This window comes from Homarus americanus, unplaced genomic scaffold (assembly GCF_018991925.1).
Source record: "Homarus americanus isolate GMGI-L3 unplaced genomic scaffold, GMGI_Hamer_2.0 scaffold11022, whole genome shotgun sequence".
NCBI lineage: Eukaryota > Metazoa > Arthropoda > Malacostraca > Decapoda > Nephropidae > Homarus > Homarus americanus.
In genome coordinates this window covers 264,312-287,240 of record NW_024737068.1, presented here as the reverse complement: position 1 = coordinate 287,240, position 22,929 = coordinate 264,312, and the positions used below count along the sequence as shown (strand labels likewise).

The following is a 22,929-nucleotide window of genomic DNA, read 5'->3' as shown; positions in this document are numbered from 1 at the left end:
CTCTCAGGCATTTGGCTTGTAAAGTTTTTTTTTTTTTGCCCAAATTTTACAGCAGTCATGGGCCCCAAGAGGAAATTTAGTGGCAGTGCTTGTGAGAAATGTAAAAATGTATACTGTGAAGAGAGTAAAGATATTGGACTTATTAATGAGTGGTGTGTCTAACTCTGAAGTTATGTGTTGGTTCTACATGAACGAGTCATCTGTGCTCTCCATTAAACATCATGAAAGTGAGATACACAAAGCCCCCTTTTAATTTTTCTTTTATAAGATTTCTATTTATAATATTAATGAAAATTTGTTGATCATTTAAGTCAAATCTCTACTGGACAGGGTATATTGTTTGTGGGAGTTAACACAGTTGTTTACCTTGGGTAGGGTTACTTTCTCATAGAAAATTGGTTTTATGTATATACGTACTCTATACAGGGGAGGAACCAAATACGTATACGCAAACTTTACTCTTACACGAGGCTCCTGGAATGTGACACCCTACTGTATATCAAAATTAACCATACAGTAATTAAAAATCCACATGAACCGACGAACAGAATAGAAGCTTTAAGAGATTCAGTGTTTTGGTAGTATGTGCGCAGAAGGTACAGAGGAATGGAACCCAAATTTCAGTGTTTTCAAAGACAAGCAAATTGCAGGATCTTTAAGAAAATGCTAGTGCCTGTAAAGGGAAAAGTGAGAGACTGTAGGTGTAGCAAATCATATTGGATGGCTTAGGGAAACCCACTTAATTTTTTTTTTTTTAATGAAGTGCACATGGTTGGCTTAGAGGTGGATAAAGGAGTTAAGAAAATGAGAGGGAAATAGTTGTAAGTGAAGCATTGGTAAACAAAAACAAAAATACAGTACATGAAAAGATCAGATGAGAAGAATAAATTTGAATAAATCATAATAAATAAGAGATGCTCAAGGTTAAGTTGGAATGACAGTGTGAGTTATAAGTATGAGGGGAGAGAGATGATTCTCTGGTCTCTGAGGAGTGATCATTCTCAGTTGTTGAAGACCAAATATATGAAAAAAATAAATAATGCAACTCATACTTTAAAATATTTTCCCAGCCAGGTTTTATCATGACAATACATAGAAATGCAAGATATATAAGGTGATTATCATTGTTTTGTTAATTAAATTGTTTTTCATTTGCTTAAGTTCTTTTTCCTCAGGAGGCAAACACCTCATTCACTTTCAGTATAACAAGATCTAATAGAATTTAGTAAATTCCTTTCAAAGTTTTGCAATATTAACATTGAATGAATTCAAAGATTAATTTACTTCCTATACACAAAAACCCTTTGCCATATATTGTTAAAACTTGGCAAAATAACAAATATTATATTTGGTGACAGAAGGTATCCCTTGTGTGAAGTATTTTTTTGTGATCTTTTGCTTACACTAATTTTGCCCCCTTGAAAACACAAGAAATGAAGCACTTCATTAAACTTACAATCTTCACTGAAAATTTAATTACTTTGAGTATGATACTGTACTTCAGTTACCTGAAGACGTGTTAAAAGATATTAACTAAATGTATACTGTAGACATAATATATGTGTTTAATAAAAAATTTCATTTATCTTATTCTTTGAATATGGGAAACACCAACTTAATACAGTACAATGTTCATAGATGTGGATAGCAATTTTATTTTATGAACTGCAGTTATTTAGGAATGATCAGATTGACCTACAAAATTCTTTCACATTCACAGCGCTGCCAATTTTGTTTAATGTTCCTGGCCACCCCATAAACCTTCAATTTGCTCACCTAAATGTAGATATTGTGTTCTTACCAACATATACCATGTCCCTCCTCCAGCCTATAGAACAGCATCTCATTGCAATGTTCAAGTCACTCCTTGTACAAATAACATAAGGATTCTCTTGAAGATAGTAAGCCTACAACATGATATTGGAGGAAGTTGTGGAGTGAGGTAGTGAACAACTTTCAGGACTTTTCTTTGATGGTTGATGAAGTTATATGAAATGCGATAACGAATCATAAAGTTGCAGAAGATTTTGAGGATATCCCAGGGCAAGAATTAGAGGAACTCCAGCAATTTCACCAAGAGGACTTAACAGAAGATTGGGAAGAGCTTATACTATAGAGCACTGACAGAGTGACGATGAGGAAGAGGTGATGAAACTAATAACATTCAAAATGGTGGCAGAGGAGACAGATGGACAAGGTTCTGGCTGATGATAAGGCATTGGGACTGATCTCTTCACAGGGTAAAACATATCTAAATAGGCACTGGAGGCTACTATGGTACCCTATAAAGAGACCTACTTGAACCTAGAAGATTATAGTGATGCAAGCAATCATTATAAGTTTTAAAAAGGTTTGACAGCAGTGCCACCACTACCAGGTCTACATCATCCAATTACCCACCAGCTACAGAGTCCAGGCACCTGACCCCATGACTCAGGTAAGGTTTAAGTGTTAAATATCTAAGTTTTGGCTTTAGCATTTCTTCTCTAAAACAGAATCCCCATAATATTTGAGGGTGTCTTGTAGAAATATTTACAACATGCCAGATCAGGGTAGGATTTACTGTACTATAGGGTAAATTGTTGACTAGTCAGAGGTAATGTTCAGGTCTCAAATCACCTCGCCCTTTCCTGCTATAATAAGGAGTTTCCCAATTAATTCACACATTGGTACTACATTACAATACTTTTATAATTCAAACTAAATAAAGTATCAACATGTTTTTCATTTTAAAGGTTTAAAGCTTTCAAAGTTTAAGGTTTAAAGCTATCAAAGTTGTTATTAATGAGCATTACAAATACACCAAATATATTCATGGTTTCATAATTTCTTCATATTGGACATTTAGCACATGTTATACTGTACAGACATTATTTCAGTTCACAAAGGCCAATGATTACCTGGTATTGTAAACGATTCCACAAAGTATATTATGAAGTATATCAATCATTTCTGTTTGATGTAATGAGCCATATGATAACTTAGTACAGCATATTGATTTAGTTACTTACACAAAGGTAAAGGTAAATAAAATTTAGTCTGGAAAATTTGAGAAATTCAGCTCTTGCAAAAAAGACTAAGATTGAAACTTACACATTAAAGATCACAAAAATTTAGAAATTCTCGTTTCTTCCAAATATCAAGTCCCCTTCACTAAGAGACTGTTTCTGAACATGTCACTAAACTTCTTATTATCTTTCTTAAGTTCTTGATCCACCAATGATATCAAGGTCTTTACTGCTGCGTCTGTAACAACAAATAAAATAAAATGTATAAATAGGGAATAAAATCCTGACATCCTGTCTTCTGATTGAGAAAGATACAAGTGACCAGTGACTTAAAGTATAACACCCACTAATCATTCAAAGATGTGAGTCAAAACTACTGTACTATCCTTCAACCCATATCAGGATCTTTTCATTTTTAAAGAAAATGATCATCATGTGAGATTTTTTTTATGGGGATTAGCCCACCAGGGCACAGGTCACTGACACACATCAGGGACTGGGGGGCAAAAATATAATAATAATACAACTTCATATTAAATAAAATTTATAATAAAAATACAAAATTAAAAATAAAATAATAATACTTCATAGTAAATAAAATTTATAATAGAAAATACAAAATTAAAAATAAAATAATGATAACAATAGCAACACTAATAATAATGATAAAGAAATGCAAAAATGAAAAAAAATCAATTGGTGAGAAACGATATACAGTATGTATGTTGTGTTGTCAAAGTAAGAGAAACAATTGAGACCCTGCAATTGTGTGTAAATGAGGCTTAAAGTCAGATCAGCAACCTGGGACTTGGTCACAATTTTTGTGATGCCATATGGCAGCAGGGTCTACCATTAGACAACGCATTATGCTTCCAATATCTTCCCAGGCAGTAGTACCTCCCTGTTTGGTAGCTGCCTACTACCTACTTCTGATCTTTGCCATTTAAGGCAGAAAGGTAGCTTTTATGTAGCCTGTAAAATTTTAATTGAGTGTCTAGGATAAAACAGAAACAAGAAAGATAATGTACCAAACATGAGGTGTGATGTTAGAACTTGTGTGGACAGACCAATCGTCATCTACTCTACAGTACATCCTGCATTACAAAGAAAATAAGCAAAACTAAACTTACACTACAAATAGTCATAAAGTTTTATTCAACATGTAAAAACTTATGACACTTGACCAATTAGGAGATTTTCTTGAGTTTGTATTTTGGGTAAATTTACACGAATGTAGCATAACTGAACTAATTGAGAGATCTGTAACAGGCACTGCAGTTATACCCACGATCATGATATTCCTATCAAGCCAATAACGTTTCCCTGCTTTAAAGCCACATCAAATAAATACAATAATACAGAGCCAAACAGCGGGTCAACATAATGGTAAAGTTTCTAAGCTATGATGTCACTGTCGTCAACTGTGCTACGCAGTATGCCATCACTTTAAAAATATATATTAATCATGTCAATTGACTCATTACTAATTTAAAATTTTTCTTTTGACTGTCATAAAAAAGTTAATTAACTCCTCGTCCCAACAAACCTACTGTACATACATTCATACACAAAAAAAGACAAGGACTAAATTATCCTATACAGTATTACGCTGATGTATTTTCTATAAGCTGTTTTATACATACTCCGTCCATCTGCTATTCTATTTGCTTCCTTCAGAGCCTCTTTAGCAGCATCATAGTCCTGGAGGTGGTAATGTGCGAGGCCGAGGCGGTACCAGCCCTTCTCATTTTCTGGCTGAAGCTCCGTCACCTCTTTGCAACATTCAATCACTCGTTCGTATCTCACAGGTTCCTGTTTTAGTAAACATGCTGAAAATGGTTTGAAAGGAATTAACATCTTAACCATGGCTCTGTACTGTCAAATTCTACAATTCACAATCCCTGCATCAATGATCTTAAAGGAAAGGGACCACTGGTACATACAGTACTGTAAACAAGCATCTCCCTCTAGGTCTGCTAGGATGAACTCTTCCACAATCTCCCCATTTGGGAAAGTATACAGATGACTACAGCAATACTACAGTAGCAACCTAGTGCAAATGATCTAAAGTTTCCTCCCCAGTAGCTCATCTCCCACGTTATGGATAAACCAGAGTAGTGAAATAGTAAGCATTCTGGTTGCACAAATCAACATTACTTAACATCTTTTTATTATTACCTTTGTTATGTTTTTTGGGTTGTTTTTACATAAAATTTCCCCTTTTTTTTTCAAACTATTTACATGTGAACTGGACATGATCGCTAAGAATACTGTACCTGCAATATTGTTGGACAGGTCAACGAAGACAGCAGTTACTTCGTCTTTAAGGTTTTGTGGCAACATGGTAGGTGATTTATATCTACCAAGAAATTTGTTGGGATTCATATCCTGTTCAATGCCTTTCATGTACATCAGCCCACTGAAATAATAACATTCCTCTTTATGCTGAAATGCAGTACTACTGTAAGTAATATGTTACCCTTTCTAGACAACAAGTATTTCTTAATTCGACTACTGTATTGAAAACAAAATGGACAATCAATTACATGGATTAGAATATTGAAAGTACTGAAACAACTGAAAAGGATTCAAAAACCTACTATAAGAAACTACAAGTGCATTGTAAAGAGATAAAGCTACTAATTGCTTACTTTGGTCATAGAAATACAAACATGTGTATGCATATTGCCATTCAGCTATGTTGAGCAATGTCCATGTTGGGAAAGCAGGTGCCAATCTTCAGTGCTCCAGGTAACTTCTTGTTACTCAATGGGAGGAGTAGGATATTAGTGCTAACTTGACTCAGATATCCTACCCTTTCCATTCTATCATATGGTTTCCCAGATCCATAAATAAAGGAAAAAAAGAGAGTAAGCATGGCACAATCATACATTTTCAGAGCAAGAAATTAATATACACAGGAAAATACTTTATAACATATATTACCTATGATAACTCTGAATGGCCTTCTTCACTTGTTGCTGCTTGAAATGTGTGTTGCCCTTCAGCTTAAACTCCTTGGCCTTTGTCAACTTCTGGATGATGATCTCATTTTTCCCATGAGGCGAGTTGTTTTCGGAAACGTCCATGGCAGTATCCTGGATATTTACACAATTGCTTTAGTTACTGGTCAGTTTAATTTAGTATGATAATTGGAAAACTGAATCCTAAAATCTCATTTTATGGTAACAAGAAAGAGTAATTTGTGACTTAGGAGTGTTTGGTAACTTTTAGTAACATTTCCCACATTTTCACTTTACATACAGTACAGTGGTGACATGCCACCCCTGAACCTCAAAAAAGACCTCTTAAAGCAGGACAAGACAATTATAGATTCTTTCTGGGTACATCAGGAATAGAGGATATCCTGCTTGAAATCATATACACGGTACCCTCGTTAATTTGGATTTCAGCTTAATTCGTATGGGCAGTTGGTTACATCTCTTACACATTGTTGGCAAGTACTGGCTCCAGACTGCATTTGTAACAGTGCCAGTGTTGGTCAAGTCTGGTGTTGAATGAGCACACACTTGGCGCCGTTACAACACTGTCTGGCAGTGTTCCAACAGTTCACAACCCTCACCCCAAAAAAGTTTGTCCTGACAATTTTTTGAACTTGTGGCTTCTTCAACCTTAAGGTAAGACCTCTAGAGGGGTGGGCATCCACCAACTCCAAATATGGATACTCAACGGAGTAATCTCCTCTGAGGTGTTTATAGACTAATACCAAGTCACCCTTTGCCTGCTGATAGTGTAAGCCAGGCAACTGCAGGTGTTCTAATCTCTCTGGGTAATTTCTACATTATATGATTATTATTTATTTAAGGTAAAAGTAATCAACTACACCTACCTAATCTAAACTACAATAGGATATGTTGGTTCATCTTATGTCCAATAAATAAAATCAGGTAAACAAAATCGAAGTTGAAACTGTTTTTTCAATGGCTTTTGGTGTGTTTTGAATGAATTTGATCTTCATATCTGGTGCAAATCAAGGTAAAAAGTGTTCAAAACGCATCAAAAACCACTAGAATTTTTTTTTAATCTAACCTAACCTAACAGGGGGGTCTGCCTCCTGGACCCCCCATTTTGTTGCCATGTACTGTTGACTACAAACCAAGAAACGAACGAACAGGAGCAACCAGACGAGCAAAAAGACCAACAGACCCACGTACAAACATACATAATATGTTAAATATCTTGCCTATACGTAATTTGCGCCAGAAGTGCCCTTGAAGAAGTGTCTTAGAATTGTCAAAATTACTGATTGCAACTATAAAGTTCCCGAGATTCGTTTAGTGGCAACAAGTGAAATAATACCTAAAATCACATAGTAGTATACGGTAACACTCAAAATGCAAACGGTGAACACACAAATGGCATCACAATGCGTCGACATACATTAGTGTTCTGGACGAAAAGAATCGCAAAAATAATATTACTGTCACTAAATTTGCATATTCTAGTCACAATATGGTATTTTCATGAGATAAAAAAGCATTTGTCTACTATAGAAAAATTCCCAAAAATTCATGGTTAATCATACCTTCAACCAGAATTACTATCAACCTAACCCCATAGTACATCACCTACCTAACCCCCATACTACCTACCATAATCCACACTGTCAATTAAACCCAACAATACACTATTAACTATGCCCAGGTGATATATAAGACCATAATGAATAATATCTAACCCAGGCCAATATCTTAAATTATTGGCCTGAAGTTTCGGCAATTCCTCCAACCATTCCTTCCTATTCTGAAATAAGGAACACTATTTCTTCCATAATAAATTCACCTAAAGTTGCTTCTTCCCACGAGCATGATGTCTAGCTTATCAATCAATGGATAAATTCTTTAAAATCTTTATTACTGGGAAGAAATACAATCTATGGATATTTTGAAGTTTCCACCTTACTGAGTTAGCATCATATATCGTGTATCTACACCATCTACACCACTGTCAGTTGTGATTGATCTTGTTAGTGTGAATAATGATAACTACTGACTATTTATGAATGTAAAATAACCTTCAAAACCAACTTACAATACCAAGGTAGACGATAATGTTGAAGACAATGACAGTCACTGCAAACCGTGTGAGGTTATGTTGACTTCCCTAATAATAATAATCTTTGTCTTCCCGTAACACTTACCCTTTATAACCACAATCTAATTTATCATTTAACTTCTTGTCAACTGATGTTAAACTTTTCATATAAATATACATATTCTATATAAACGCTTTTGATGACAAACTTGAATAAATATTTGTACTTAACATTTCCATTTTTATTTTAATACACGGTAGAAACCCTTCGATGTTATGTTATGTGAAGGTATATAAAAATTTATGTTTTTTATATATAGTATCATCATGGGTTGTATTTGTGAATAAGATAATTGTTTGGGGAAATTATTACAGGCATTAATGGCGGTGTATCGTCTGCGGGTCACAAGCAGTGGATGGCTCAGCGGCCCTTACTTATATTAAGTTCCTTCTCTTCTCCTGCCAGTGTCGCAGCTCTTAGTACACGTACATTAAGGCCACATCTACAATTCCCTGAAAAGACCATCCCTGTCATCAAAAGTTCCAAGGTACTGCAGTAGTTATGTGTTTAGATGAAGACCATAAATTGAATGAAGACTTGTCTTGATTTTTAATGTTTTAAGGAATAGACGTTAATGTGTTGGCCAGCATGTTATTAACTGTGATTATTGTTAGCTGTGTTAGTATTTAATGTGTGGCAGAAGACATGACACAATCATAACGTCAACATATGTTGGCATGAACGAGTGACTGTCAAGTGAACATCTGTACTAATAAGTGGGCATGACTGGATTTAATTTGTATTTATTAAGTAAAGATTCATACAGTATACGTATACATATAGAAACAAGTATTGAGGTTAATGCACAAAGGAGTAAGGTAGTAATAATACTTCTTTCCAATAATGTCATCGTACATTGACTGAATGATCTCTATCAATAAAAATTACTGACTGAACCACCTCAAGCCACCAAATGGTAGAAGTGAGCGAGTCCACTCTTTATTTCATTGGTCAGGAGGAGATACTGTACACCTTGTTTAGTTCTCCTAAGAGAGTGGAGTCAGTGATAGTACCATGCACTGGATCAAGGACGTAGGTTAACCAGAAACTTAAGCAAATTTCTCTATAGAAGATAACTTTGGTGTTACAGGATATAACCTGAACAATTAAGGAAATTTACTTTTTGTTATGCCGTGCTATGTGTGCCTGCTTTAATCTGTGAATGTGTTTTTACTTTTATTTTATATATTTTTTTATTGTTTCAGATGGAAAACAAAAAGAAACACAAAGTCCTCTTGGCATTGGACTTCGATCACACAGTCATAGATAACAATAGTGATACTTACATATACAAGCTTGCTCCAGGTCACAAGATTCCCGAGGACCTGAAGGTGTTGTACCGCAAGGATGGCTGGACGCAGTACATGGGCGAGGTGTTCAAATTCCTGCACAGAAACGGCATTACGGAAGAAAATATGCGTAGTTGTTTGAATGAAATACATTTGACAGATGGCATGAAGGAGTTGCTGACTGGTCTTCCCAGGGATTTAACAGAGTTTATCATAATTTCTGATGCTAATTCTGTTTTTATTGACCACATTCTTAAACACTGTGAGTTGAGGGACATGTTCAGTGAGTTGTTTACAAACCCGGCGCAGTTTGATGAAAATGGGTGTCTGAGTATTCAGATGTACCACCATCAAGACTGGTGTACCCTGAGCACCAAAAACCTCTGTAAGGGCGACATACTGGCCAACTACATCAAACTTCGTGAAAGTGAAAATATTACCTTCTCTACCATCGCCTATGTTGGTGATGGAACGAACGACTTCTGTCCGAGCTTGCGACTTAAGGAATGCGATGTAGTTTTTCCTCGTTGTGGATATAACTTGTTAAACTACATAGTAAAAATGGAAGCGGAAAAGGGAATGAAAATTGACGCAGACGTCTGCCCATGGGACACGGGAAAAGATATTCTTGAGCGATTATTGATGTGCTACAGTGAGGTTGATACTGCAGGGGTACCTAAACCCAGACTTAAAGCTCCTGCACAGATATTTTAAATGCTCTTTGATGTTTGTAGTAATTTATATATGAGAACATAATTTACAGCGTCGAACCAATAAGCGTGGATAAAAAGAGTTGGTGTTTACTCCCGGTTTAAGCTACCTGCAAGAGTTAAACAATAGTGCTCTTACATCTTTATATGTTTTCTCATTTTTACTTTAGTACAGTATAGGTTTTATACACTATACATACTGTAATTCTCTGGAGTAATTTTGTTATACCTGTATATACTGTCATGGTCACACATATTTAATACTTAGGACAGAGCCGCTATTTATATAGTTTTTCATTCCTTATAACTTGTGTATAAATTCAAGAAGGAAGCTTGATAACAGGGAGGCACATGCTCCTTGTACCCTCCCTGGGTATACTGCTGCCATTTCTACTAGCATAATGAGAGAAATCCCAATTACAGTACAGTACCTAATTTTTATTCTGGTCAAATTTGTTAATGGTCTGTACAGTACAGTTCATGTATTCCAAGTTTCAATGCAAATAGTACTGCAAGTATGAGAATTTTATAGTGTGAACCTTCCTTTATGTCATCCAGATGAAATGTATCATAAGTAGAAGGTTTTACTTGTTTAAATGTGGGGTTCAGGAAAGTTAATTTTATGTACATTATTCCCCTGTATCATATTACATTATATTAATGTTAGTATTTTATTCTGATATGTACTTAACAGATTATGTTATAAGTCTGCACTAGAGCTGGGTGATGCCAATTTTAATGTCTAGCAATAATTGCCAGATAATGGTTAGTATACTGTAATTATCATAAGAAGCTTTAATAACAAATAATATCTATTCACAAGGTTTACTATAATTTACTATACATCAGTAATCGCTTTTGTGTCATTGGGTGTGCGAAGAACTGCATGGAATGGATATTGGGTTAGAGCATAAGTATTTTTTGATATTGTTGGACTATGTATTAAGTTAAACCAAAAATATTACTGCATCAAATGTAGAAGACCCCTTCCTTAGGTGAATGAGGCTGCTGGGATACCAAACATTGTGAGGTCAAACGGTGCGATATCAACGCAAAATACTGGGGCGGGCTAAACACGAGTCCTTCCACCTGTTGTGTGTATTGTTAGGTACAGTGAAACCTCTTTAATCAGGACCATACTGTTCTAGACTTACTGTAGAATAATTCAGCCTCCTGTTGGTCTAGTCTTGGTTAATATGTACTTGGCTTGGCCTGGCATAATCGAGTGGTATCAGTTAATGTTTGTCCATGGAGAGGGGGAGAGGTCTGATGTAGTGTCTCGCAAATTTGATCTTTTTTCAAACCTAAATCACCTTATAAAGTGTTTAAAATGGGTTCGTAGAGAGAAAAGAGTAAAAAGAATTACAGGTATTCCTAATTGTTAAAAAATGACCGAGATCAGTCAAAATATAACAGTCGCAGGAATCATCGTGACTGACATAACTCAACATTTGTGGTGATTGTCTGAAGGGGGTTAAGGTTTAACTCAGGTAAAAGCTCTAATCAATTTATCCTGTATTAAATGTTTATTGTGTCCAGAAATATTGCCCCAGGAATATTATCCCCTTTATCTATTCATATAACCCACTATTTAATATAAAACTGTTTTGCTGCCAATTAACCTGAATTATAAGATGACTGACAATTGTTATTTTAAACCCGATGATTGATTATGGTGATTGTCGGGAATATCACCCAGCCCGAGTGTGTATAGACGTGTTTATGTCATCTTGATATCCCGAGATGAATATTCCTTCAATAAGTGCTTGAATATGAGTGATTATTTAGGTCAATGTGTAAGGGTATAACGGTTGCTGAGTATGTAACACCTCCTTAAATATAAAGCTGCACTATATGGCAATTTTTTAATAATATACAATACAGGTGCAGTTTGTCCTGTTATCTACTTCATTATAAGAAAGACGTGGCTCCTGTCATTGTATTGTTGTCATACTCATATGTATTTCAAAACATATACCTAAGATCATTGTGTGCTTCAGTGGGGGCCAGTAATATAAGTCTACAGTACAGCTTACTTATCACATGATGTTAGCAGTGATTCATCCCTTGTCTCTAGAGCTCTTTCTGTCCAATATTCTGATTTTTTTTTTTTTTTGAAACAGTTGGCCTTATATACACCTTTCTTGGCTGAGTCGAGAGAAACATTTCTCCAAACCTTCAGCCTGCTCATGTTTCTAGTGCCATACTGCCCCTTGGCTTGAGTGCACAAAACACATGTCATTAACACATGTGGTGGCTAATTCTTGTTAGTCATTGTGGTAAAGGGAGCATTATTACTGTGTACTGTATATTGACTCCAGTGAAGGACATGGCAGGGATGATGATTTTGCTATAACTGTTTAAGAATAATGTGAGAATGTTTAGAGTTACTTTGTAGGATAAGGCAGTCTGTCCTGTATAGTAAATTTTAAAATCTTGATGTGTGAAGTAAGTAAGGAAAGTTGTGAGTTTTTTTATTAGAGATTGAAGTTTAGGATAAAGATGGCCACGTTGTGACCCAGCATCCCTCTGTGAAGCTTTAACACAATCATCATTATATGGTCTTTCTCGTCTGTTGTGGGAGGTGTCAGGTGGCTGTATTGTACTATAATATCAAGTGGTGGTTAGTCTACTTACTGACCATCATGAAGGTTACTGTCACATGATGGCAAAAAATGAATTCCATTGCATTGTAACCAATATGTATTCAAAATTTTCACTCACTATTGAGCACAGACTATTCTAAAAAAATGAGGTGTACATGACAAGGCCCTTTCAATCCTTTGCTCATTCTATTTTTGAATCCTCCAACAAGGATTTTTTGGGGGAAAAGTAACCTGTTTAATGAATTAAACAATGTTAAAAGTTATAAAACAATAAAAAATAAAGAAAATTATCTTGGTTAGCAGCTGCAGTTCCTTCATTTCTTTAGTGGTATTCATACTGTAATAGTTTGGGCTGCTACCTCTTTCTCACATTCTCCTGTGCTGATACATTGTTTATAGACTTGAGCTAACTTTTATCATGATGATGTTCCTCTATACTGTACTGTACGTATCACCACTGTCCATCAAAACTGTGCCTATTTCTACCCATGTTACCATGCTTTTACAGTAATGTTTAGATCTACCAGACACAGGTATCATTTACAGTTGTCAGATGCACATTGTGATAAATATCCTTCCTCCAAGGTGTTTGTAGGGTAACTGAGGAGTCAGAGCAGCTGTGAATTTTCTGAGGGTGAATTATTACTGCTGGCAACATATGACTCATGACCACTCCAAGAAAAGAAACTGGGCAGGAAACATCAGCTCGTGTCACATATGTCGTAGGACTATAATACGAGGTACGTGGGAAGGACCAAAAGGATTGTTATATAATTTTCCAATTGAAACCCCTTTTAAGTGAACACAGCACATGACTTAAACTGTTATGATGCCAGATGCATTTATGCAAATCACTTAATCAATCTTATACTACCCCATCACCCTACAGATATTGTTTGCACTGTTTGTCCAAAAATTGAGTCCCCCAAATTAAGAGTCATATTAAGGTCATAAGATTATTAGATGACAAAGCTTAGATATGGTGTTCTATAGCAGATATTATTTCATCAATTACATTGTTTAAGTACAGGTTGACTATAAAAAATCCGCCAACCTCGGGACCTGAGGAGTGCTGGATTTTCGAAAATGCCGGAAAACTGATGGTTATATTTGCTGTATAAGTTTAACAGAAAATGACTACCTGTACAGTCCTTTAAACAAAGAAAATTAAACACTAAATGAAAAGCAAATGAAATTTTATTATATATGCTGTATACAGTAGTACCCCGATTACGTACGCGGTCAATTGTCAATTGAACCCACAGGGTATCACGGAAAGTGAAAACCCGTAAAGTGAACAACAGAACATATGGGATTAATTTCAATAGAGACTGGCCTGACCCCCAAACTCCACTTTTCCGACTCAATACCTATGTTCTAGTAAAAATAACATCTTAATTTTATGATGGTACATGCACACAATTAATACTTAAGAGAAATAGAGAAATACAGTCGCCAAGTTAATGTACATTCAAATAATGGATTCAACTCCCTCCCCCTCTTCTCACACTACACTGGCTGGCTCTTCCCTCTCTGAGAAATTTTGGGAGGAAAACCACTAGATTTTAAGGTATAGTAATAAATAATACCTCAGACTAAAGCTAGGATAATATAATTGACATTGCTGGATTCCTTGTAAGACCAGGAATATTTTGAATATAAATGTCATATATTTTGCACAAAAGATAACATATTTATTCAGAGTAAACATTATATCTAAAATTTGTATGTCTAATGCAAAATCTATGATGTTTATATTCAAAATGATCATCAAATTGTAAGAATTCCAGCAATGTAAATTATATTGTGGCCGGGTAATTTGTATGAATTTTATGAGCTAAGTCATATATCTTCATTAAATAAACAAAGAAATATTTGAAAATGCGCTCCGAAATCCATGCCGGAAAACTGAAGGTTCCGGTTTATCGGTTGCCGGATTTTTGATGGTCAACCTGTAACAGGATTATTGATATTATTTTTAACAAATAGAAAGCATAGAGAGAGATGAGACGAATGCCATTGTAAGAGCTGCTCACCGAGACATCCTCCAGCCAGAGATAGAAGATATATGAAGTAGGATGTGTTTAAACTGATGATATTATATGATACTGTACACGAAGGACACTACGGAAGGTAGGTCAACAGTTCTCAATATGGGGGTCATACTGCTTTAGCGTATTTAAAAAAAAATTGCATGTGTTGAGGCACATTTCTGTTATACTCTTGGTAGAACATTTATTTACACCATACCATAATGCTGGTGATGATTCAGTACCATAACTAAATTTTGCCATTGTTTATAGTGCAACTGAGGTTTGTGTTTATTGAGTTTCTTCAAAGAATTTATAGTCGAATCTGCAACACAAGATTGGGTGTTGATATTATATGACAGGACAGTATAGTAGTTAACACATTCTCACCATGGTGTGAAGAGAATACCTGGTCAGAGAACTTGGATGTAGGTCAGCTACAGTCAGTTGGCTGGAAAACAAGCTTCTTAAAACTTCATTCAGAATGGTATCTTTGCCAGTGTGTATTAGTGTTTTTAGTGCAACTTAAAACTTGCAATATTTGACCATCAGGTTACCTTGCAATAATTGTGTGCTGGCTGTGCCTCTCCCTCACTTCTATTCTTAAGTACAGTATGTGTAGTGCCAGTTTTGTCCTGGCACAAGAACTGAGACCAGAGGCTCACACACTGAGCATGTTTTTAGTGTAAGAATTGTGTTCAGAATCTTTAGTAAAGTATACCTCTTGAGTGTTTTATCCATTATAGATATGTAATTGTAACTTTAAATATATTGTAAATAATAATATTTTTCCAGTAAATGTGAAGTACTGTACTGTATTGTGTGCAGTCTATACTATTTGTAATTTTCAAGTACTGTACAGGTATAAGGGATATAATATAGTTAACCTTTCTTTGCTTGTTTCTTGTCTCCTGATATTCGTCCACAATTACTATGCTTTGATAACACGAACTAACTTTGTGCTCATACTTTATATTGTGTTTAAACTTAGCAGTGTTGTTGTCTAACTTTTAGATTCTGTGCATTAATTTCAGTTTTCCTTGACACGCATTGTCTACTTTTAGAATAATCTTCACATGAAACTATGGGTTTCATTTATATTTGCTGACACTGAACTGTATTGTATAAACATGTGCAGATGGGTTGTAAATTACAGCTCACTAACCCTCATGCCTGGAGTCATCACTTATAAAAGAAAATGGCCTCTGATATGGATGTTGCCATTAAAAACAAGTCACCGAGTGTAATGTTCAGTATTTTGTTTTTGTTTTTTCTGGCATAAATTTCTTGTTCAAATACTTCTTTAGCCAAACCTAACTTTAAATATCTTTGTTTAAAATTATTCTAAATGAAAAATAACCTAATCTTTATTTGTATACATAAGGATTATATATTGGTCACAGGTGTTTTTTTATATAAATGATCATCAGTACCAGTTAATATCTATTTGAGTAAAGTTTCACACAAATTCGTACAGATAACTGCCAGTGCCATAGTAAAACTAAAGTATTTTTAAATTTTATTTAAAATCAAATTTCATACATTTTATTTTTATGGAGTCCTAAAAAGCACTTCATAAATTTTCTTTGGTATATAAACCATTCATAAAATGGGTGTCACGAAGAACAACTTAAAAATGGGCGCGTAATAAACATTACACTGTGGGTACCTGTTGACAAGCCTTAAAATCAAATATCCTCTACATGAACACATAAATATCATATTATATAATACATCACATCTTTTTAATCTTCTTTGTGTAGATACAAATCCTTTTGGTTCACAGCGCGACTCTTCATGATGCGGGAGATGAGTGCAGGGGACAGTGTGCGCAGGATGATGGCCAGCTGGTGCGGCAAGGAAGCCACCACCAGTTCCTCAGATCCACTTAAAAGGCATCCAACAATTTGCTCTGCTACTTTCTCTGGGGTCATACCTGAAGCTGTTGCTGCATCCATGGCTGGTAAAATAACAAAACAAATCTTTGTAAGTTTTAGGAAACTAGTATGTGATTCTTGTACAATTTCGTAGGAAAAGGGAACCAAATTTATCACATTATCTACGATTTCTTTTTGCAACCCATTTCTCTGGTTGGTAAAAGGAAGACAGATTTGAGAGGAAAAACTGGCGAGGGGTTTACTTAACAAGCTGTACTTTATTTTATTCCATTACTGATAGTACTACAATAGTCACGCAAGCTAACCTAAGTACAAGGGCCTAAGTTCAGTTAACATCAACAGTACATATGTATCTATAAACTAAAAATGTAAAACTTATCACACTTTATTACTATCTACAGCAGTAACAGATCCTAGAAAATCATTCATAAAAAGGGACAATATAAATCAGGGTCTAACTGTATTGTATTAATATTAACTTACCTCCATATTTTGAACCATCACCAGTAACAGCATTTATAGAGAGGTTGGTGGAGATATACCCTGGACTTACGACTGACACACGCACTTTACTGTTAGCCACCTCAGCACGCAGTGAGTCAAAGAAGGCTTGTAGAGCATGTTTGGAGGCTGAATAACATGCCCTGAAGAGCACAAAAGTTAGTTATATTTGGTGAAAAAATGATCATTTATACAAGAGTTTGTTCACTTCAAGCTTGACAACTGTGGCCTACTGGTAGGGTGAATAGATTATATTATAGGACATTTAAAGCTATATGCTGACTTCATTCTCAAATAACTTATAGATTCTAGCACAAAATTTTGCCATGGCCATTAAAGTCAATTTGTAAAGTGAAAGTGAATTGCAGTTTTGAGAGATGTCAGCATGATAATCTGTCTTGATATAAGTACAGTACACAAACTACAGTATATATCTATTTAATCACTGAATAACTTATATAACCAGAGCCTAAAAGAAGAAAAACTATAAACAGGTACACAAGATAGCAAGAGAAACAAGCTTAAATTTATAACAATAAACAATATTAATTTTGGAAGAATATGGTTGTACGTCTTACCTATAGGGAAGGGCAAGTTTACCCTGAACACTGCCAACCGCCACAATATGACCTGACTGCTTTTCCACCATACTGGGAAGAATGGCTGTACAGTACAAGGGAAAAGGTTAAGATTAGTCAATAGTTGGCAGATACTTTTAATAGATACAGTGATCCCTCGGTTAACGAATTACAGTACCTTCCATAAGAATCTTCATTTCAGTTAACAAAAAAACATTTGGTTAACGAAATTCTTACGAAATCATGTCAACATGTTTTTGCTTGCTAACCAGCTGGAATATTAGTCCGCCAATACAGTAATCAGTTCTAGGGCTTAAATTCGTTCCCATTTGAGTAAATATCAAGACGGTTGTACTATTCAATAATTTTCCAAGTTTTATATTAAATTTTTTAGTCATTTCAACACTTATTTAACATAATTGGAGTACAGGAAACTAGTTTTTAGTGCACCAATCAGCCACTTGACTCGCCAACCAAGGCGTCAGTTTGTATCTCTGGTCAGTGGAGGTAACATCTTGCTTGTGGCTCTCTTGAACATAAACTACCGGTATTTTTACGTTTTTACAGTACGTATACAATTATTGGTCATTCTGAAATTTATTTTACTTATTGACAATATATAGTGCAGTGCAGTGTTGATTTAAAGAAAATAATCTTGAATTACACCTAGTGAACTTAAAATTTTATGGGTAAAATGACGGCATCAAGCATGGGGTGATTTCTCTTCCACCCCCACTTCTAATTCCCATCATCATCATCAACCAGGAGCCTTCTAAAGACACACCTCAAAGTAAGTGTACTTTACTGCATTTATTTTTACTTTGTATGTAATTTTCGGTGAGCTGGAACCAAAAATCCCATTGAAACAATGGTTTCGGTTAAAAAAATTTTCAGTTAACAAACGAGCTTCTGGAACGAATTGTGTTCGTTAACCGAGGGACCACTGTAAATATACAGTATATTCTAACTGACCTCATAACCTAGTGACTGGGCAACTGTGAGCTAACTACAGGTATATCCTTCCTATTCTCTCTCTCTCTTTGCCCTTTAGCTATGATTAATGTAGAGTCTGGATTTTTGCAATTGCCGACAATTACCGCCCCAAATTCCTAACCACGTGTTTTCTAGGAGTGATCCCTTGCATCTCTGGAACCTGTACAACACCCAACAATACAACACAGAGTGGTGAGCAGGTTGTGTAATTCGAATATCCAATGCCTGATACTGTATAATTATGCAGTGGGATGGAGGGCATTATACTCGTGACAAAAGTCCTCAGCATATGGCTTGTTGGACCATCAATAACTACGAGCAAAGGAGATAATGTCAGCCTAAAATAATGAATTCTAAATGTTGCTATCACTCCCTAATCCATTGGTTGAGTTATGGAAGTGGTGTTGGGTGACCTTAACATGACCCAAAGATTAGCTGGTAAGTCATACACTTGGGAACAGAGTCCTATGTACTGTATGTATCAGATAGGTCTTGATTTTCCCACCCTGTTTCAGATATGACGGAGCAGCCTTCTTATGGGGTTGTGTCTGCTATTTTTGAACTACCAAAATGAGTTCTGAATTAATAGGAGCCACCAGGTGGGTGTCACACTGTAAAAAGTTTGTTTACTAATATTCTATAAATACATAGAAGAAAAATAGCAAATTTCATAAGGGTTCTGTTTCAAATTCCATAAAATATAGTGCTATACTAACCTTTTGTTAGAGCCACTTGCCCAAAATAATTTACAACCATGAGCTTGATATCAACACTGATGTCAGTGTTCAAGGCTGCACCTCGGAATGAAATGCCAGCATTATTGATTAACACGTCTATGTGTCCGTGGGTCTTGAGGATTCTGTCTGCCACCACTGGAATGCTGTTTAGATCCTCCAGGTCAAGTTTCACCACTGTGGGAACATGGAGCTCTGGCGTCTGGAATTCAATACAGTAGATCAACATTATTTTAACTGTTGTACATGCCGTTTCAATACTGATCCAATGTAGTTTTTCATAAATCGGAGAACTGTTTGGTGAATACATGTCCATATTTTTGAGAATAATTAACAAAAAAAAAAATTAATGTGTTAAGGAATATCAGTTAGTTGTTGCCACATTACCTTGTAAGTTTTCAAAAGGATTTCCTTGAGTTCATTTAATTTGTCTGTATTTCGAGATGCCAAAATCAACCGAGCCCCGCGCTTATAAAGAGCGTGTGCGAGAGCTTCTCCGAGACCAGAACTAGCACCAGTGACCAATATAACCTGTGAAATATAAAAGACAGTACTGCAGAAAACTAGGCACCAACATATCTTTACCCCAGAACCCAAAGTCTACAATGTTTCCTTTATATCTGATAATTCAACAAGGTCTCAGAAAATACTATTATATTGCACCAGTCACCACAGTGCAGTCATACAACTTTTTACTTTAGGAAAGACCAGCTCTTAAAATATCCCGAGTCCAACAAGATAAACAGAACCTCGAGTATGATTTGGGGTCTTAAAGGCATGCGGAGAAGCTGTACACAACCAACTACGGGAAAAAATACATAAATATTACTGTACTGTTCAACATGGATACACACAGCAACTCTTACCTTCCCAAGTAACGCTGAATCACCAAAGACCATACGAGATACCATTGACTGTACTACTCTGTACATCAGCCGTGCTGCTACAACAGGACCCATCACTGTTAACGTTGCCCAACCTGCCACATTAAATACACGAATATATATATAAATTACAATGTAAAATTTTCAGCACATAATTAAACTATACACACCCTTACATATGTTTCTTGGTGACTTTATAAAGTTATCCCACACAGTTAAACATAAATGAAGTATAGTAATTCACTTTTCAAATGGGCAAGCTGAACAAGAATTCCAAAAAAAATTTCTAAGCACCAGTTCCAACAGCTTTTTTGACCGAGGTTGGGCTCGGCTTGACATAAGTAGTAGCAAGAAGATCCATGTTGTTGGTGTGTCTCAGTCAATGTCCCAACCTCCACTGAGTCTTGCCACACCACAATCCCTCTTATATGTGAGTAAGACATGAATTGCAAATTTTTATTTCTTCAGCTTCATTTAGGGACAGAATGCAATACAGGATAAATTTAACATATACTATCTAAAAACCATAGTCAAGAATAACCACTCTGGTCATTGTTAACCATAGCCTAAAAATCATTCATAATTCTTGCTGTAAATAAATTATAAATAAGGTATTGAATGTACATCTGGCATCATGAGAGTATCAATGACAAGGTCCAATGTTCCTCATTAATTCTGAGCCAAATGATTTGTGAAATTCTTAAACTCTTAAGGAGCAGTGACACTGATGAAATGTAGGCCAAGCTAATATTAATACCAGAGTTTCTGTGCTGGTAGTCATACAGTTAACAACTATATTATATGACCAAAACAAACTGTAATAAATGTTCCAGGGTATAAATAGGTGTGGATTAATTCAACGTGATAACGATACTGGTTGCGATATACTGTACTGTACTTCACACAGACTAATTTATAGAATCTTAATTCGTGTTATATAATACTGTCATTTACATTTTAATTAACACAGTAAAGTTTACCCCAATCAAGATGTAATCAATTCACAGTGACTTAGCTAGGTCTTAGGTCTTGCTTGTGAAACTTACCAATAAACCAAGGTATGGAGCTCCAGATGGGCAAGGAGCGTGTCTGCTTGATGGCTTTATCAAGATAACCCACCCAACTGGCCTCACCAGATATTTCGTCTGTCATTTTGTTTTTTCTGATTAACTCCCTAATCTTGGTGCATCCTTGTCTGGAAATACCAAAGAGCTTAAATGTATAATTGACATGTAAAGAGATCCTAATGATGCTACAATACTTACCATGCCAATTTTTTATCTATAAAAAAATTTATAATTTAAGTACCTAACAGAATAGTATTACTGTATTACTGTCTAAAATGCTCGGACTATTCCTGCTCATATAACAAACAAAACAATATGGCATTGAGTAGGCAATGGAGAGGGAGTATCCTTAAGGGAAAACTAGGAAAAAAAATCGAAATATATTATTCCTCCACTCAATTTGCTTTATTCTTGAGTGAAGAAATATGTTTTCTTCCGTAGATATCTTTTGTTAGGTAGCTGGTTAACCCGGACCCTTGTTCTTCAATATTACGAAAATTTGCTCATAATTTCACCCTACTTAGGGATTGAATCAAGGACCACTCAGCTTGAGATGTGAGCATACTGACCACTTCACCATAAGTCGCCACCCTCTCTACACTATCAGTCATTACCCTACACTCGTGGTAATCAGTCAATAGTCCTGATTGATCTAAATCATCACTGTACACTATTACTCTTTACTTTCAATATTCATCCGCCAAACACTTATCAACTCATCAAAATACACTATTAATTCACCACCAAAATATATCAATTTATCATCAACCTACACTATTAATATGAACCTACTTACACTATCACTGCATCATCACCCTACAGCATTAACTCGCTGTCAGACTACAAACACAATCATCATGACCTTACACTCAGTTATACATCAATCAGTATGATCTTCAGGGGGGTCACACTTGAGAGGTTTCCTTCCATCCTCAGCAATCTTTATAGGAGTCTGCTGTTACCCTTGACACTCCATGCACGGTTGGTACTATTTTAAGTATTTAATCATATATAATACTCACGTGAAATAGTAAATGTCTAGCACACTCCGCTGGATGCATAGAAGAGGGCTAAATCTTCGGGAAAAGGGGTCTTGTGAGAGGAGAAAGCAGCACCACCCCTAAACTCCTCATTCAGCCAGGTACTGTTGAGGCAGACACTGACAGACACAGACGTAAACAAGAGATAGGAGAGTTGTGACGTCACGGTCGGTCATGCGTCCCTCGACCTCTTTACAGCAACCATCAATGTAAAATAAAATATGCTATGCGGGGGATACTATTTGAATATCGAAATATAATGCTGTTTATATATAAATTATTAGAATCAATATCAATGTTAAATTAATTAGGAGAGATAATATGAATTTTCTAAGTTAACCAGCTAATGATAACCTAGTGACCCCTTTATTATAAATAGATATGAGGTTGTAGTGGATTCCTCCCCTACAAACGCTGTTTGTCGCTGAGTAGCCGACCCCGCGAATTCCCCAGTGTATGCCTCGTGGTCTAGGTC

General features: G+C 35.7%; 3 protein-coding genes across 5 annotated transcripts; 1 reads left to right on the top strand and 2 right to left on the bottom strand.

Annotated features, from left to right (window-relative positions):
- Positions 1-1,046: 1,046 nt before the first annotated feature.
- Positions 1,047-8,238, bottom strand: LOC121872868 (tetratricopeptide repeat protein 9C-like). Of its 2 annotated transcripts, none has more exons than XM_042375927.1 (5): positions 8,170-8,238; positions 5,955-6,106; positions 5,285-5,427; positions 4,652-4,837; positions 1,047-3,246 (listed from the first exon to the last, which is right to left on the bottom strand). In XM_042375927.1, exons 2-5 carry the CDS (start codon positions 6,095-6,097, stop codon positions 3,140-3,142), a joined length of 579 nt encoding a protein of 192 aa, XP_042231861.1. In that variant the 5' UTR covers positions 6,098-6,106; positions 8,170-8,238; the 3' UTR covers positions 1,047-3,139. The 2 variants fall into 2 exon arrangements, with proteins under 2 accessions (XP_042231861.1, XP_042231860.1); XM_042375926.1 differs by having other exon boundaries at positions 8,061-8,194.
- On the top strand, positions 6,576-12,238 carry LOC121872867 (probable phosphatase phospho2). Its single transcript, XM_042375925.1, has 3 exons — positions 6,576-6,646; positions 8,439-8,611; positions 9,330-12,238. The coding sequence occupies exons 2-3, from the start codon at positions 8,480-8,482 to the stop codon at positions 10,125-10,127; spliced, it is 930 nt and encodes a 309-aa protein (XP_042231859.1). The 5' UTR covers positions 6,576-6,646; positions 8,439-8,479; the 3' UTR covers positions 10,128-12,238.
- A 4,028-nt stretch (positions 12,239-16,266) lies between these two features.
- Positions 16,267-22,610, bottom strand: LOC121872866 (dehydrogenase/reductase SDR family protein 7-like). 2 transcript variants are annotated; one of them, XM_042375923.1, is made up of 8 exons: positions 22,437-22,610; positions 21,394-21,542; positions 20,330-20,442; positions 19,851-19,994; positions 19,446-19,665; positions 17,737-17,821; positions 17,141-17,301; positions 16,267-16,719 (listed from the first exon to the last, which is right to left on the bottom strand). In XM_042375923.1, the coding sequence occupies exons 2-8, from the start codon at positions 21,497-21,499 to the stop codon at positions 16,505-16,507; spliced, it is 1,044 nt and encodes a 347-aa protein (XP_042231857.1). In that variant the 5' UTR covers positions 21,500-21,542; positions 22,437-22,610; the 3' UTR covers positions 16,267-16,504. The 2 variants fall into 2 exon arrangements, with proteins under 2 accessions (XP_042231857.1, XP_042231858.1); XM_042375924.1 differs by lacking the exons at positions 21,394-21,542; positions 22,437-22,610 and adding an exon at positions 20,642-20,754.
- Positions 22,611-22,929: the final 319 nt, after the last annotated feature.